The 15,442-nt window shown below is 39.0% G+C and overlaps 1 protein-coding gene across 2 annotated transcripts in view; it reads right to left on the bottom strand.

Annotated features, from left to right (window-relative positions):
• The window catches only part of WDR7 (WD repeat domain 7), a 265,985-nt gene that overhangs the window by 217,750 nt on the left and 32,793 nt on the right, over positions 1-15,442 (bottom strand). For both annotated transcript variants that reach the window (XM_080919796.1, XM_080919797.1), the window contains exons 13-14: positions 7,536-7,731; positions 2,044-2,258 (exon numbers count right to left, since the gene is read on the bottom strand). In XM_080919796.1, the coding sequence (XP_080775922.1) occupies positions 2,044-2,258; positions 7,536-7,731 (411 nt within the window). The remainder of the gene's footprint in view (positions 1-2,043; positions 2,259-7,535; positions 7,732-15,442) is intronic.

Genomic DNA, 15,442 nt, shown 5'->3' with positions numbered 1-15,442 from the left:
AAGAACCTTTGGAAAGACAGTTATGGAAATCTACCATGGAAGAAGCTCCCTAAGATAGATAACATGCAAATGTAATTGAAATGACTTTACAATGTAATTCAGGAGGCAATGCATAAACTAGGCATCATATAATATGAAGTGAAATCTCAGGACATGAATGAGTTGCATCCTGTCCCACAGAGCACACCTCAAAACATTACAGGCAACTGCCAGTATGACTGGATACCTTCTATAACCTAAAGGCAAGTCCTTACCGCTGAAGATACTGTTTACATCAGTGAACACCGAGGAATCGAGTTGTTAAAGATATGATAGAAGAAAAAGCAGTCATTCAGCTCACCAAGCTGTGAACCCTGTGACCTACAACAGTGACATGCAGACAAGATATACATGTGCAACAGCAGCATCGATGTATGTAAGTAACCAAACATGAGATGGAACTAACCCTGATAGTCAATGAGGCCAGGGACGGAGACTGAGGGCTGGGCCCTGGGGAAGACCTACTACCGTTTTCTAAGTAAACATGGCAACAAAATGAGTCCTAGTGACACGGCTAGAGCCACAGGTCAGCTCAGTGCTCGACCCTGAGCAGAGAAACGTCTTCATCCTAACTAATAAAAAGACCTACAAACAGAAGCCCTCGCGATCTCAGACCTAAAAGGAATGTTTTTATCAACCCTCCCCACAAGGTTTAGGGATTTATGTGGAAGAAGTGGAAAAATTCTAAGAGTCAGAGGTGGTGATGACTCCAACCAAACAGCCTTTCAGGACATCGGGGCTGACGCACATATGAACTCGGAGACTGTGACAGCATGCTCAGACAGAACAATCCTTAATGGTACAGCCAACATACATTTTTCATGAAGTGATTACCCTCCTACAGCCTCAGCTTCCTAAGCCTTTCCTCTCCTATAACTGTCCCCTGTGCGGGCAAACACTGCTCTGCAGCAGGTTTCTGCTGCCCTCATCACTAATTGCACCATAAAATACACTATTAAAAGAGGGACACACAAGACTAAAAATATCACCTAATGAACCCTGACCACTTACTAAAGCCACTCATAAATAGTACTACACTGCTTATTTTTCTTTAATTTTCCAGCTATGTGTTAGAAAATTATTTTTCTACTTTTGTACTTCTAAGAGCTACCATGAAGATATATATAAGAACATAACTTTTATGTTCTTAAAGATAAAATGGACACAGGCTTTTGTTAATAAAGTGTTTTACACATTTGTAAAAAGCGAAAGCCGTGCCACACTGTAAATGAGACAATGACTTCCTGCGTCAGGTATGACTCTTTGAACAAAATGACGAGTACACAGCAAACACATTTACGCTGTGGTTTCTCCTCAAACTTTAGAGCATGGGCCTGAATGTATGGAGAGAAACCACAGAAGGACTTCCTAAGTCCAGCTAATGAAATATAAACTGCAACAGAGCCGATAAAACATTAATGTGTTGGGGAAAGAAAAGATGATCAAAGGGTGGTGTCACTGTCAATCATGGAGGATATGGGTCAATGGGACAGTCGGCGGTAGCTCGTCCACTGCCAGGATTCCTTGATTCAGGGATAACTGTCAGTTTACAGGTGAGCCTTTCAACCCCTTCAGTTTTATACACAAGTTTAACCACTACCAAAAAAAAAAAAAAAAAAAAAATGGAAGTCAAGAATAAGAGAGCCACAAAATGGACAGCAGCTTAGCTTTACAAAATGAAGAATGGGGGACCAGTTAAATGGCCTGGCTTTGCTGCTGCTCATGAGGGGGGCACCCTTCTGTCAAACAGCAAAGTAGCTAGTGTCTGGATTGCAAGTATCGGCTCAGAAAACTGAACTGAACGGAAGATTACAGAAAGGATTAAAAACCTGTGTTTTTATCATATCAAACCAACATTATCTAGTTCAGTAAAAATAATTTTAAGATTTTGAATGGCAAAAAAGAATCCTTTTCTTTGACAAAATGCTCAGGACTGGAAAAAGCTATGTTACTAAATAACCTTCCATGGAACCCACAGACTATGAAACTACATACAAAGCTCACCTTGTCAGAGGCCTCAGAAGCCAAAAGGTTAGTTGCAAGGGTTTGCAGCTTATGGTGGGCCATATTTTTAAGGGCGGCGAGACTCCGTCTGGTCATGGCTTGTTTCAGGTTGACCGCTGGATGGCTAAGTGAGTCTACAGCCGCAGGGACAGCCTCGTCACAAGCATTCAGTATCTCCACTGCTGTTATCCCCGTGGCACAGCGGTCCAGCGCACCTGCAAGGCAGTGTCTCTGCGTGGATTAACAATGCCAGCAACTCGGACTTCCACAGTACACTACTCTTCCAGGGAGACTCCACCAGGGCGTCACCACCCTTCCCACTAAACTCAAATTCAAAGCTAAGGTTTTCAGAACTTCTAGCAGGCTTGACCCCTCTTGCTTCCCTGGAGGGTTTTCTTAACTAGTCTATTACTTTCACATTCTTTACAAACACCAAACTCAGTGGCCTCGCCTTTCTTGTCTTCTATCAACACTGAAACAACAATAAAAAACTCTCACTAAAATGGGCCCATTTTCTCCTTCAATGATTTCTGAAGCTTTTCTTTCCAAAAAAGTATCCACAAAACAAGAATGGAAATGTTGTATCTTCTCCATTGAGTCTACAAAATTTCTTCCTCATTGCTGGTTATCAAATCCTGTACCTCCTACACCCTAGGGCAGGAAGAAAGTATCCCACCACAGTAGGATCTTTTGGGTCCTTAGTTCTACCACTGTGACGTTTCTCATATGTTCATAACTAAGTGCTCTCTCTACCCACAGCTACTACAAAGCACCTCATCTGGTTTTCCCTTCTATTTCTTATTTATTTACAGATTGGTTGACTGACTGGCTGACAATGGCTGGTATTGCAAACAGAGTTTTTCTATGTAGCCTCGGCTGTCCTACACTTACTCTATAGACCAGGTTGGCCTTAAAACCCAAGGATCCACCTGCCTCTGCTTCCCAGTGCTAGAATTAAAGGTGTGCACCATGGCCCGGTTTACTATTTCTTTCTTTTCTAAAAGAATTTATTTATTTAATGTATATGAGTACACTGTCGCTATCTTCAGACACACCAGAACTGGGCATCAGATCCCATTACAGATGGTTGTGAACCACCATGTGGTTGCTGGAAATTGAACTCAGGACCTCTGGAAGAACAGTCAGTGCTCTTAACAACTGAGCCATCTCTCCAGCCCTACATGTTTCTTTCATAAGTTAGAACACAAACTTCTTTCTGCATAACTTGGGCTCTGACCCCACCTTTCACATTCCCTCATTATCTTATCAGTTTCACTTTTTCCTAATCAACTGCAAATTAAATGTCTTTACAATTAACTTATTCTTATGTGTATATTTTGCCTGCACGTGTACACCACATGCATGCCTGTTGCCTGCAGAGCCTGGAAAAGTGTCAGAACCTCTGTAAGTAGACTTTCAGAGTTATAGGCAGTTACAGGCTTCCAGGAAGGTACTGGGAATTGAACTGGAGACTTCTATAATAGTATCAAGAGCTCGTACTTGCTAAGACAGCTCTCCAGACTCTTACTTGAATTTTTATATACCTCTTCAAATCCAGATCTATGAACTACACAAGAGCTACAGAGTTTAAGTTGTTTTGCTCACTGTAAAATGCTTATTTTAACTATTTGTTAGCTAATGAGACACAGAGTTAGCAGCTTACAGTATGGTTCTTATAAATCCACTGGGGGGGAAAGGCTAACAAATGAAAAGAGAAATTTTATGCTCATTGTAACTAGTAAGATCTTAATGCATACTATCAAACCTTTAAAAAAATCAAGTACTGACAAAAATGTATTCATATACTTTTATGCAAAAATGCTTAGAATCCATACATTTATCTTTGTTTTTTTTAAAATAAAGTTGTTCAATATAAAAAAGAAACAAAGAAATCACATTTGTTTTGGATTTCAACTGAGATGGGAGATACTTGCTTTTCCTCCTCTTGATGTTCAAGCTGTAGCTAGTGATATACAGGCCCCTAGAGAGTTGGGAAGGTACATCATGAAGGTATTAACATTATTTATTTATTAAATTTATTTATTTATCATATCAATAAAAAATGAAGCTCCATAAATCAGATCCAGGCAGGATTTGATGTATGAAATGTATTTAAACTCTGAAGAGCTACCTCAGCTGTCCTCATAACTCTTCTTATATGGACGGGATGCTTTCCTGTTTGCTTAAAAACCAGCTCCGCTGCTGGATTTTAGGCTGGATGCCCTCAGAGTCATACGTTAGTTGCATTTTTCCTCTTCAACTGCATAGTGATTGCTAGAAGCTTTTCATCGTTAAGGGTTATATTGGCTTTGGTTTTATCGAGCGCATGTGTGTGTGTGTGTGTGTGTGTGTGTGTGTGTGTGTGTATGTGTATGTGTGTGTGTGTGTGTGTGTGTGTGTGTGTGTGTATGTGTGTGTGTGTGTGTGTGTGTGTGTGTGTGTATGCGTGTGCACATGTCTATGCGTATTCTTAGTTAGGTTGAAATACATTCTTTCAAGTCCTATACTCAAGGACTTTTACTATGAAGTCGTCCTGGATTTTATTAAGTACTTTCCCTTGCAACTTTTAAAATGATAATGTAATTTTTGTCATTAAGCCAATATATGTGATTTATTGCATTTACTAACATGTATATGTTGAACCATCCTTACATCACTGAGATAATGTCAACTTGATGACAGTAATATTTTTGATGCATTCCTGTAACTAATTTGTTAGAATTATATTGAGGAATTTTTCTTAGACAGTCTGGTAGGATTCTGCTATGAGTCCATCTGGGCTTGGGCTGTTGTTAATCTGAAGGTTTTTTCTGACTGTTTCAATATTTTCATCCATGGTGGGTCTGTTTAAGTTGTTCATCTCTTCTTGATTTAAGTTTGGTGGTTTGGATGAATCCAGAAATTAATCCACTTAAATTATATTTTTCAACTTAACAGAGAACAGATTTTTAAATTATTTTTTATAGTAGTCTAACTTTCATTGGTGTCTGAGGGTCTGATGATCTTGTTAATCTTGCACTTTTTGATTATTTGTATTTTTTATTGTTTACATACAATCCTTGTATTTGTATGTATTGTATATGTCAATAATTTTTGCTCTAATTTTTATTAATTTTTGCCATGTTCTGGATTTTTTTTTTCCGTGCTGGGGACAGCATACCATGATAGGAACTGCCAGCAGTAGGCTGGGATAGAGACATCTCAGAATCCCACAGCAGCTTTTTGTAAAAAAAAAAAAGGATGGTGTTTGAGACCCTGAGAAGCAGGAGACACATCCCTCCGGGGGACCAGCCATCTGAACTAAGAGACTGCCTGCAGTAGGCTGGGATGGAGACATCTCAGTAGTCTGCAGCAGCTCTGTGTAAAAAACAGTTGTTCCCATTTCTCCTAACCTTAGTCTGGACATTGGCTGTATAGATTCATTTGTGTGTGACTGCTTTTCAGTTGGCCTTGGTTTGCATAATTATTCTACTATGTCTGACTTTCCTATTTCTTTCTCCTTCTGCTCTGGTGGATTCTGCAAAACTAGATATTCCTTGATGTAATGATTCTTAAACAATTGGAAACTGAGGCACAGGGCACAGCACAGCACAGGCCTAATGGCCCAGGTGCATGCTGTGTGTTCTCATCTTGGAAACAATGTAATAACTGCACAATGACAGTTCCAGTTCCAGATTAATGCTCAACTTGCAAAGAAAGTTTGAAGAAGTTGCTAGAAAATGAATTAGAGCCAACATTGGGGCCCCAGGAAAGGGGTTATTGAAGTTATGACAACATTTGAGAGTGGTTCCTGGATAAGAAAGTACAGAATGCATGAAATTATATACTAGTAAAACTAAGTCAATGTACAGTGTCTTTTTCTACCTGCTTTTGAAGTATCAATAAAAATCTGGGACAAGAGAAAGGCTAGTGAGCGAGCGAGTGACCGAGCCAGTGTGAGAGCATGAATGAGTGTGTGTGTGTGTGTGTGTGTGGTGGGGGGAGCATGAGAAGAGCATGTGAAGAGTGAGTGAAGAGAAAATGTGAGGTGTGTATGAAGAGTGTATATGAGTGTGGGAGTTTGAGAGAAGGAAAGCACAAAGAAAAACAGAGTACTCTAGAGAATGCAGTGTGTACAGCCTCAAGCTTTGGGAGAGTGGGGGTTGGGGGAGGAGAAGAGAGTAACTGTAAGCCTTGAAAAACTGTCTGCTTGTACCCAAAAAGTAGTCTGTGTTTATTTATTATGTGCCTTCCAGATATCCCTGCTTCCAGTTGTGAACTCTGATCCTGTGTTGAGGCTGGACCCCGACTTTGTCTTATTGTCTGAAGTTCTTGAGTTACAGCATCAAGCTCTTTCTGAATTCCTCCTGCAGGCACTTAGAGCTCGAGTAGGACTGTTTTTTATGTGTCCCAGGGGTTTTATCATATTGTGTTTACATTGTCATTTAGTTCCAGGAATTTTTATTTCTTTTTTATTTCACTGGCCCATTCATCATTCAGTAATGATTGGTTTCATCTCAGGGTTTCTGTACTTACTAGTGATTTCTTTGCTGTTCATTTTAAGCTTTGTGGTACTGTTGTCAAATGGGCTACCAGAGCTACCTCAATCTTTCTGAATCTGTTACGATTTGTTTTCTGTCCATGCCTGCAGTGTATTCTTGAGAAGCTCCCATTGGCCACTGTGTCGAAGGGTGTGCTTGTTGTTCAGGACACACATCAAAGTCAACCTGCATATCTACTACATATGAGTGGAGAGTTAAATGCAAAAGAAGCCTGTTAGATTTCAAGAATGCTTCTCTTGTCCAGACTGCTGATGATGCCTCCTTGTCCCTGCTCTGTAGCAGTATAAGCAAAAATACCTATCCAGTCTACTTCAGAAGGATTATGGAGGACAGACAGAAGAAAAATAAAAGCTTTCATACATATTACTTAAAATTTCAAAAGTATTATCAAATATGCTTGCTAAAAACATAAGCTAAAACATTAAGTTACCTGCCAAAATATTCCTAGTAAAAGCTGTATTGATCTGTGTACGCACACCTATCAACACCTGCGCTTTTCAGCTGAGCAATATTTATTCTTTACTATATATACATAAAACTAAAAATTGAAAGGTCACATGTTCTCTCTAAAGCCTACATTGTCCATTTCAATTTGGCTCCTAAAATTACCTGGCCAGTTTACTTCTCTGCTGTCCAAATAAAATTGGTTTTATCTTTCTCACCGTCTTTAACATGAACCACAACTGTCTCCCTCAGCTTGGCCACCATGATTGTCCTCATCTGCACACCACTCTCCATTTCTCACCTGCATGTCGAACCATCTATAAGGTCCAACACAGAGCAAATACAAGAATGCTATGTATGCCATATGGAGAAAAATAAAATTAGAAAGGATAGTTACAAGAAATATACATAGAAGCCTCTGTACATTTCCAGGTTTTATTTTCATATGAACTATTTTCAGAAAATCAAATACATTTGACTGTAGTGTTTCTCTACCTCCATTCTTACCAGTGTCCATCTGCCAGACATACACAGAGCCGTCCGTGCATCCCACCACCAGGTAGTCATCGGAAGGCCTCCACTTGATCACCTGAATAGGAAACAGGTGACGAGACGCCAACATGATGCATTTTTTTTCTCGAAGACTTAGAAGTCCTACTGAGTGGTCACTGGCTACAGAACAGATGCAATGTTGAACTCTTGCCTAAAAAGAAGAATAAAGTTCATTAGATTTACATTAAGATAGCTCTTGTCTCCCAATAACTTAAGTGAACATGACTTATATGTATGCTCCACTGAAAACCAACCACCATCTTAGGTCATTTTACAGTTTCTTTCTTTAGATTATAAAGAAAAGTCCCTTGTTCAAATAGATATGATAAATAGAAGTGCTAAATGATGCAAAGATTAAAGACTGGAAAGATGTCACTGAAATTTGAGAAGAACCTTACTAAAATAACTGCCACATGTGAGAAGGCAAAACTGGATGGTGCAGGTCAGGGTGGGTGGAGTGATCTGTCCTCTTTCCATAATATGAACTTATTTTTCTTTGATTCCAGAGAGAGCTTTCTGTCGTCTTTTTTCTGCCCATGACTCATTTAGACCCATTTGTCTCCCAGCACTTTTGTCCCAACAGAAATCCCCCAGTCTTGCAGCACAGTCCCTTGTTGAGAGCCACAGCTGTCACACATTATCTGCAGACCAGCACCTCTGCTCCTCGGATGAAGTCTATCTATAATGACAGAGGGTGCAGCACTCAACTAACCACATGACAGACATTTAAACACTGTTCAGAGTACTCCCTGCTCGTCACTAGTGTCTACCCTTCAACTTCCCTTTAAAACAGTATCATTTATAAATAAGCAAAGAAATGATTTTCACTAACATGAGAGAGCCAAATCTACATTACAGCAAATTAAAAGGGGTTTAGTTTCTATAGGACAATTTGTAAGCAATTTAAAAAGAACTAATAGCTCTTCTGGTTACAGTGTCTCACTGAGGCAGGTGATGGTGGTGACAGAGTTAGAAGCCAGTTTGGGCTACACATGTCACGACAATGGACTTGTGATGGTTTGCATGAAAATGTCCCCCATAGACACACATGTTTGAATAATTGGTCCCCATTTGGTTTGGGAAGAGTTAGTAGTTGTATCCTTACAGTAGGAGTGTATGTCACTGGAGGTGACTTTGAGCTTTCAAAGCTTCACACCGGCTCAGTGCTTTGTGTTTGTGAGCTTTCAGCTACCTCAGCTGCCATGCCTAATGTTATGCCACCACTTCCCTGGAGAGATAGACGGCTCAATCCCCCAGCCCCGAACCATAAACCCAAATAAACCTTCTCCTCTGTACAGCACTTTAGACATGGTGTTTTAACACGATGATAGAAAAGTAACTAGTACATTGATAATCTAGCAAAAAGGAATAGATCCATTCAACGAACAAGATTCCTTCAAATGGGAAACCCTCCTGAGGAGTCTCACTGTCAGACATTCTTCAAGATAAGCAAGTAAGTCATTCCAAAGATGAAAATAATGCAATCCATCTTCATAAGAACACTGAAAAGTGTTATATGACATTGCTCTTATTCAGAGAAAAATTACGGGGACTACAAAACAAACGTCAGCTAACAGCACAGCCTAACTTTAACTCATAAGAAAATATGGTCCCCTATTTTATAAAGGTTAAAATAATCTTAATTTTCCTTCTTTCAAGAAAATGCTAGTCCAATTCATATAAAGAAAACTGGCCTAGAGTAGAAATGACTCAATATAGTTAAACCTCATTAAGTGTGATCCCACTAATTAATTATATTAATGGCTATCTTTAAAGCCTTTAGAAAAATTTAACAATATGAACAAAGCAAATGCCTAGTCTATTTAATGTAGAAGGAAAGAGACCATTTAAGCACTTCTTTGGTATTAATTTTGATTCAATGAGCAGAATTATAATAAATAATTCTTAGCTATTAAATGAAAAGCACTTAAATGATTTGCTAAAACACAATTAACATGTTCTGATCTGTCCTCAGAATTATTAAAGATGCACTTCCTAAAAATATTTAACATCTCGTATTTCTTCCTGACTTAGATACAACTTTATTAACATAACAGTAGCCATCTACTTTATGTATAATGACTAATTCTATAACCTATTAATGAAGCTTCTTTCACAACTGAAGATGCTTTAGCAATAGTATTATAGTAAGATGATATATAAAATACTCTGATAATGTAATTAAAATGATTATACAAGCCAAGCACAGGGACTCCTACCTGTAATCCCAGCACTTGAGGGGCTGAGCCAAGAGGAATAAGAAGAGTTCAAGACAAAGCTAGGCTACACAGAACGTTCCAGGTGGACACAGGCTACAGACACACTCACAGAGACACATACACCATGGTAGCACATTTTCACCAAAATGTATTTAGAAAGCATTCATACTCCAAATTCTTTTCCTCATTTACATACTAAAAATGTTAGGGTATATGTGTAACTTATATGTGCCTCTGTGTGAAAATGGTGTCATCATTTCCTGGCGCAACTTGTACTGAAGAGCGATAGAATAAAAGTAGCATGGAACTGGCATAAAAACTCACATGATCGACAGGATCAAACTGAAGACCCAGACAGAGGAACACACCTGTGGATATGATATCCTTTGTTTTGTTTTGTTTTCTTTTTTATAAAAAAAAAAACAAAAATATAGTTAGGAAAAAGAGATGGCATCTTCAAAACTGTGCTGGTCAAACTAGACAGCTGTATATAGAAGAATCCAAATAAATCCACAAATATCACCCTGCACAAAACTCAACACAGGCACAAAGTCCTCAACATAAACACTGAATCTGATAGAAGAGAAATTGGAAAATACCCTTGAACTCTTTGGCACGGGAAGACTTTCTGAACAGAATACCTTCAGCACATGCACTAAGAACAATTAATTAGTGGGACCTCATAAAACTAAAAAGCTTCTGCACAGCAAAGGACACTGTCATTTGAACAAAGCAACAGCCTACATAAAGGAAAAAGATCTATACCAAATACATATTCTATAAAGAGTTAATGTCTAAAGTATATAAAGGATTCAAAAAACTGGATATCAAAACAACCCAACTAAAATAGAGTACTAGTTTAAACAGAGAATTCTCAAAAGAAGAAACTCAAACAGTTGAGAAAAACATAAAGAAATGTCCTTAGCCATCAGCGAAATGCATATCCAAACTATTTTAGGATTTCACCTAACACTGTTCATAACAACTACAATCAATGTAACAATTAACAGCCCATGCTGGTGAGGATGCGGAGTATGTTCAGTCCATTGCTAGTGAGAGTGCAAACTCATACCACAACAATAGAAATCAATATGGTGGTACTTCAGGAAGCTGGGAATCATAGTGTGTGTGTGTGTGTGTGTGTGTGTGTGTGTGTGTGTGTGTGTGTGTGTGTGTGAAGGCAATCTAAACAAATTGCCAAATAATAAGAGAGACAGAGCCTAGTCTGGACTTTCTTGTCACCCAATGAAGCTTCCAATGTTTTGGGATTGGGTAACATCTAATTGAGTTGTTGGCCAAAGGGGTCCCATGGAAACCTCCACACAACCCAAGCTATTTCCAAGGTTGCTCTCCACAAACTGACAGCAAGACCCATTGCTGAAGACACCGCCAACAGAACTCATTAAACATTGATATGGATAAGTCCAACTGGTACCTACATAAAGACTTCACCCCTGCACTCTAGCATGTGTAGTACAGGAAGGTACTTTGCATGATACCAAAGGATAAACATGAACACAAACCTAGCCACAAACTCTCTCATCTTAAATGCTGTCCTACCTGAAAGAATGTTCATGCAATGGTAGCACTACTAAGCCTGTGGGAGTAACCAACCAATGTCTGATTTGACCTAAGGCGGCCTACTCTGTGAGATAGAAGCCATACCCAACACTGTTGGTATGACCCAGAACCTTAGACCAGATAACCCAAGGACCTAAGATAATACCAAATACTACAAAAAGAGAAAAGGGGGTAACAATAAAATGGCTCCTAATGATATTCTGCTATACTTATAGACCAGCGCCTTGCTCAGCCACCATTTTAGAAACTTCCCCTGCAGCAGATGGAAACAAATGCAGATCTACAGCAAGATATGATGCAGAAATGTGATGTCTCCATCAAATCCTTCCCTTTCGGGCTCAGGAAACCCCTCAGAGAGGAGGCAGGAGTATAAGAGCCTGAGGGGATGGACAACACCATGAAGACAGGGCCCTTTAAACCAACAGCTGCCAATGCACGTGAACTCCCAGCAGCTGAGGAGCACACACTGAGCCGGTAAGCTTGCTCCAGTTGGGTTGTAGAGCTGAAAGGAGAAGTAGACACATGTTCCCAACTCTGCCCCAGAAGCTAGCTCCAACTGAAAACCATTTGCAAGTAAAAATGTAGTTTCCTCCATGGGTGTCTCATGGGGAAACAAACTCTCTTAAAGGTAGGCTGCACTCCCAGTAGATGGGCAATGGGAAATAAACTCCATGGCACCTTTGGAGGCTCCTTGTCTCATAAACTCATGTCAGGGCTCTCTTCTTGGCTTGTTTTCTTTTATTTTCAATTTTATCTCATCTTTTATTTTACTTTTTTGTTCTTTCTTTATTCCCCTCAGTTCCTTTGCATATATATTAATGGCTTCCAATTTAGTGTTGCTGTAAGTTCCTGAGCGTGCAAATGAGTGGGTCTGCTTCTCGTACATTCTCTTGGGCTCTTTTCCTTCTGCCTGCTTGTTCTGTCCTACTCAGATGTGGTGGTTTTGTTTTATCTTATTATATTTTATTAGTTTTCCATAAAGCCCATTTGTTTTCTTTTTTAGTTTATTTATTTTTATTTCATGTACATTGGTGTTTTGCCTACGTGTGTATCTGAACAGTTCTGAACGGCCATGTGATTGCTGACATGGAACCAAGACCCTTTGGAAGAACACGAGTTAATAAGCAACTCTTAACCAGAGTCACCTCCCTAGCCTATGTATATTCTCTCTCCTTCCCCCACCTCTCTCATCTCCTTTAAAGTTTTTTTCTCCATTAATTAACCTATTTATTCACCTTACGTCCCAATTGCAGCCCCCCACCTCCTCCCAGTCTGCCCCTTGCACAGTTCCTCGCCCCACCCCCTCTTCTCCTCTGAGAAGGGGGAAGTTCACCCTGGGCATTGAGACAAGGGGTAAATCCAGATCCAAGGGGAAGTAAGGAAGAGATGGGAGGAGTTGCAATCAAAATATATTATGTGAAAAAATTATTCTCAATAAAAAGAAAAAATAATAAACAATTTAAAAAAGAAATAACATCAATATCTTCTCTGCCCACAGTTATCTGTGATAACTATACTGTGTACTATAAATCCAAGTCAAACCAAGAGGATCAAGAGTTCTATGCCAGCCAGGGCTAAATAGAAAGGTGTTATTGCAAAACAAAACAAAAACAAATTCCTGAGATGTGGCACAGGAATAGAATGCTTGTATAATATGCATGCAGCCTTGAGTTTAATGCCAGCATTAAATTTTTCTATGTCATTTTTTTTCTTTTTTAAAGATTTATTTATTTTAAACATGTGAGTACACTATCACTGTCTTCAGACACAGCAGAAGAGGGCATCAGATCCCATTACAGATGTCTGTTAGCCACCACGTGGCTGCTGAGAACTGAACTCAGGACCTCTGGAAGAGCAGTAGGTGCTCTTGTCGCTGAGCCATTGCTCTAGCACCACGTTTTGTTTGTTTTATACAGAACAATCTACAAATCCCTCAAATAAATATTTTACCTAGATGCATACTTGGACCCCTCTTTGTGGCAATATATACCATATAATTTTTTTCAATTAGTGACGGTATCACTACCTACCCAAATAAATGTTCAGAAGCGTTCATTTAGTAAGACTTAAAAATGTTTCATTGCTATAGAGAATCTGTGCAGATTTGGCAAAGTAGCCTATCACTGACATAATTTTATAGGCCACAGTTCTCCACAATACTAATCTGGTGTTAAAAGCAATATATAGTTATGACCTCAAATTCTAAGTTAAAAGTAAAAGATAACAATAAGCAATAGTATATTTAGCAAAATAAAAATTGGTTTTCATGAAAGAAATAAGGTAAATGATGTAAGGACAAGTGGACAAATATTAGACCAAAACAGATACTTGGTTGTTAAATCGAATCCTAATATTTAAAAGGTTTATTGAATTTGCCAGTAAATAATCCTCCCATTACATTAAATGCTGAAGAACCAAATCCTACAAGCTATCTTGGTGTCTGAAGTCAAAACATACCACCTAGGTCATCCAGTCTGACCTTACACATCTTAAAGCATTCCCAGAACCCCTGCGTGTAACATGTTCCTAAGCACAAATTACAGAAATTCCAGGCAGCTAATTCAGCCCCAGGAGACAATTCCATTTTCCAAGGGCTTCTAATGCAACTAATATTCATTTTTATTTCAAGTTTTCCTAGTTTGTTCCCTAAACTACAATACTCCTTTGTTTGGCACTGTTTGAAGAGCAGTCTTGTATTTGTCCCAAGAATTTTCTCTTAGTATGAGTGTCCTCTAAATCTATGAATGCTCGACTGTCTTTCCCTTAAGCATAGCCGTCATTAGACAAGCTGTGAGTGAGCAGCTCCTTCTGCTCATGAATCAATCCCACTTGTCCCGTAATCGTTACTTCTTGTACTTCCCAGAACTCTTTCTTTGGAACATAAATGTACCTTTAAGATGTCATTTATCGTTCTAAATATTCTATCTAAAAGGAGAAAGAGTCTATGAAATTAAATATTAATTTCATTTCCATACTTGTACAAAACTACAAAAATACAGAATTTTTTTCAATATCAGAAATGAAATTTTTATTTTAAAAGAGAAGGTTGTCTAGTATCTATTTTTAGAGATCAACCCTGACTGCCCAACCACATGAATAACACTGCTTCCAAGGATAATGTCAGCGCCCTCCTTTACTCACTATTCAGACGGATAACTAGACTCTCCATCTTTTTCAGAAGCATCAAATAAATATGAATCTTCCACACAATACTCAGAAGATGCCAGAGAGAGATTTAAAAATAACACAGTGGTTATGTTATATTAGAAGTGAGGATCTTATTCTTATCTCATCCCACAATTATAAAAATGTTTCATATTTGTTTTTAATCCAATTGCATGAAGCATTATTGAACTTTTTAGCAGGAAGGGGATTCCAAGCTTCAAAGAAAAAATGTGAAACTACACTCAAAAGAAAAATTCCAAATGAACTAAATTACATAAAAGGAAATATCTGGAGGTTGCTCTTCCAGGGGACCTAGGTTCAATTCCCAGCACCCACCTGGCAGCTCACAGCCATCTGTACCTCCAGTTCCAGGGGATGCAACACCTTCTTCCAACCTCTGAGGGACCTAGGCAAGCACACGATGTACAGACATGTATGCAGGCAAAATAGTCACATATATAAATAAAATCTTTCCAAAATAACTTTGCTCGGGCTAGGTAGATGTCTCAGTGGACGGCTCGCTGTGAAAGCATAATGAGCCAAGCTCAGGTCCCTGAAACCAACATGTGAGCTGACGCAGCAATGCATGACCAGAACTTGAGGGATTCATGCCCTGTGGGATCTGAATTTATGGGTTTTATAGACCAATAAAGCTAAGTACTGAGACCCTGAAAATACTCTAAGGATTTTTGGTGGTCATGTCGAATTTTGGTTTTGTTTTAAGTAACTCAAAAGGTCAGCCCATGCGGGACATGATGACTTGTGTCTGCAATCCAACCACTTGGGAGGCATAACTAGCAGAGTTACACATTTGATCCTAACCCCTGCTACACAGCAAAAGCCTACAGTAAAAATAGACAAATACTGTTAGCATGCACATATACACAATCATCATCT

The sequence above is a fragment of the Micromys minutus genome (assembly GCF_963924665.1).
Source record: "Micromys minutus genome assembly, chromosome: 8".
In the NCBI taxonomy this organism is placed as follows: Eukaryota; Metazoa; Chordata; class Mammalia; order Rodentia; family Muridae; genus Micromys; species Micromys minutus.
The sequence above is the reverse complement of the archived record's forward strand: the minus strand, read 5'-3'. Positions and strand labels throughout refer to the sequence as shown.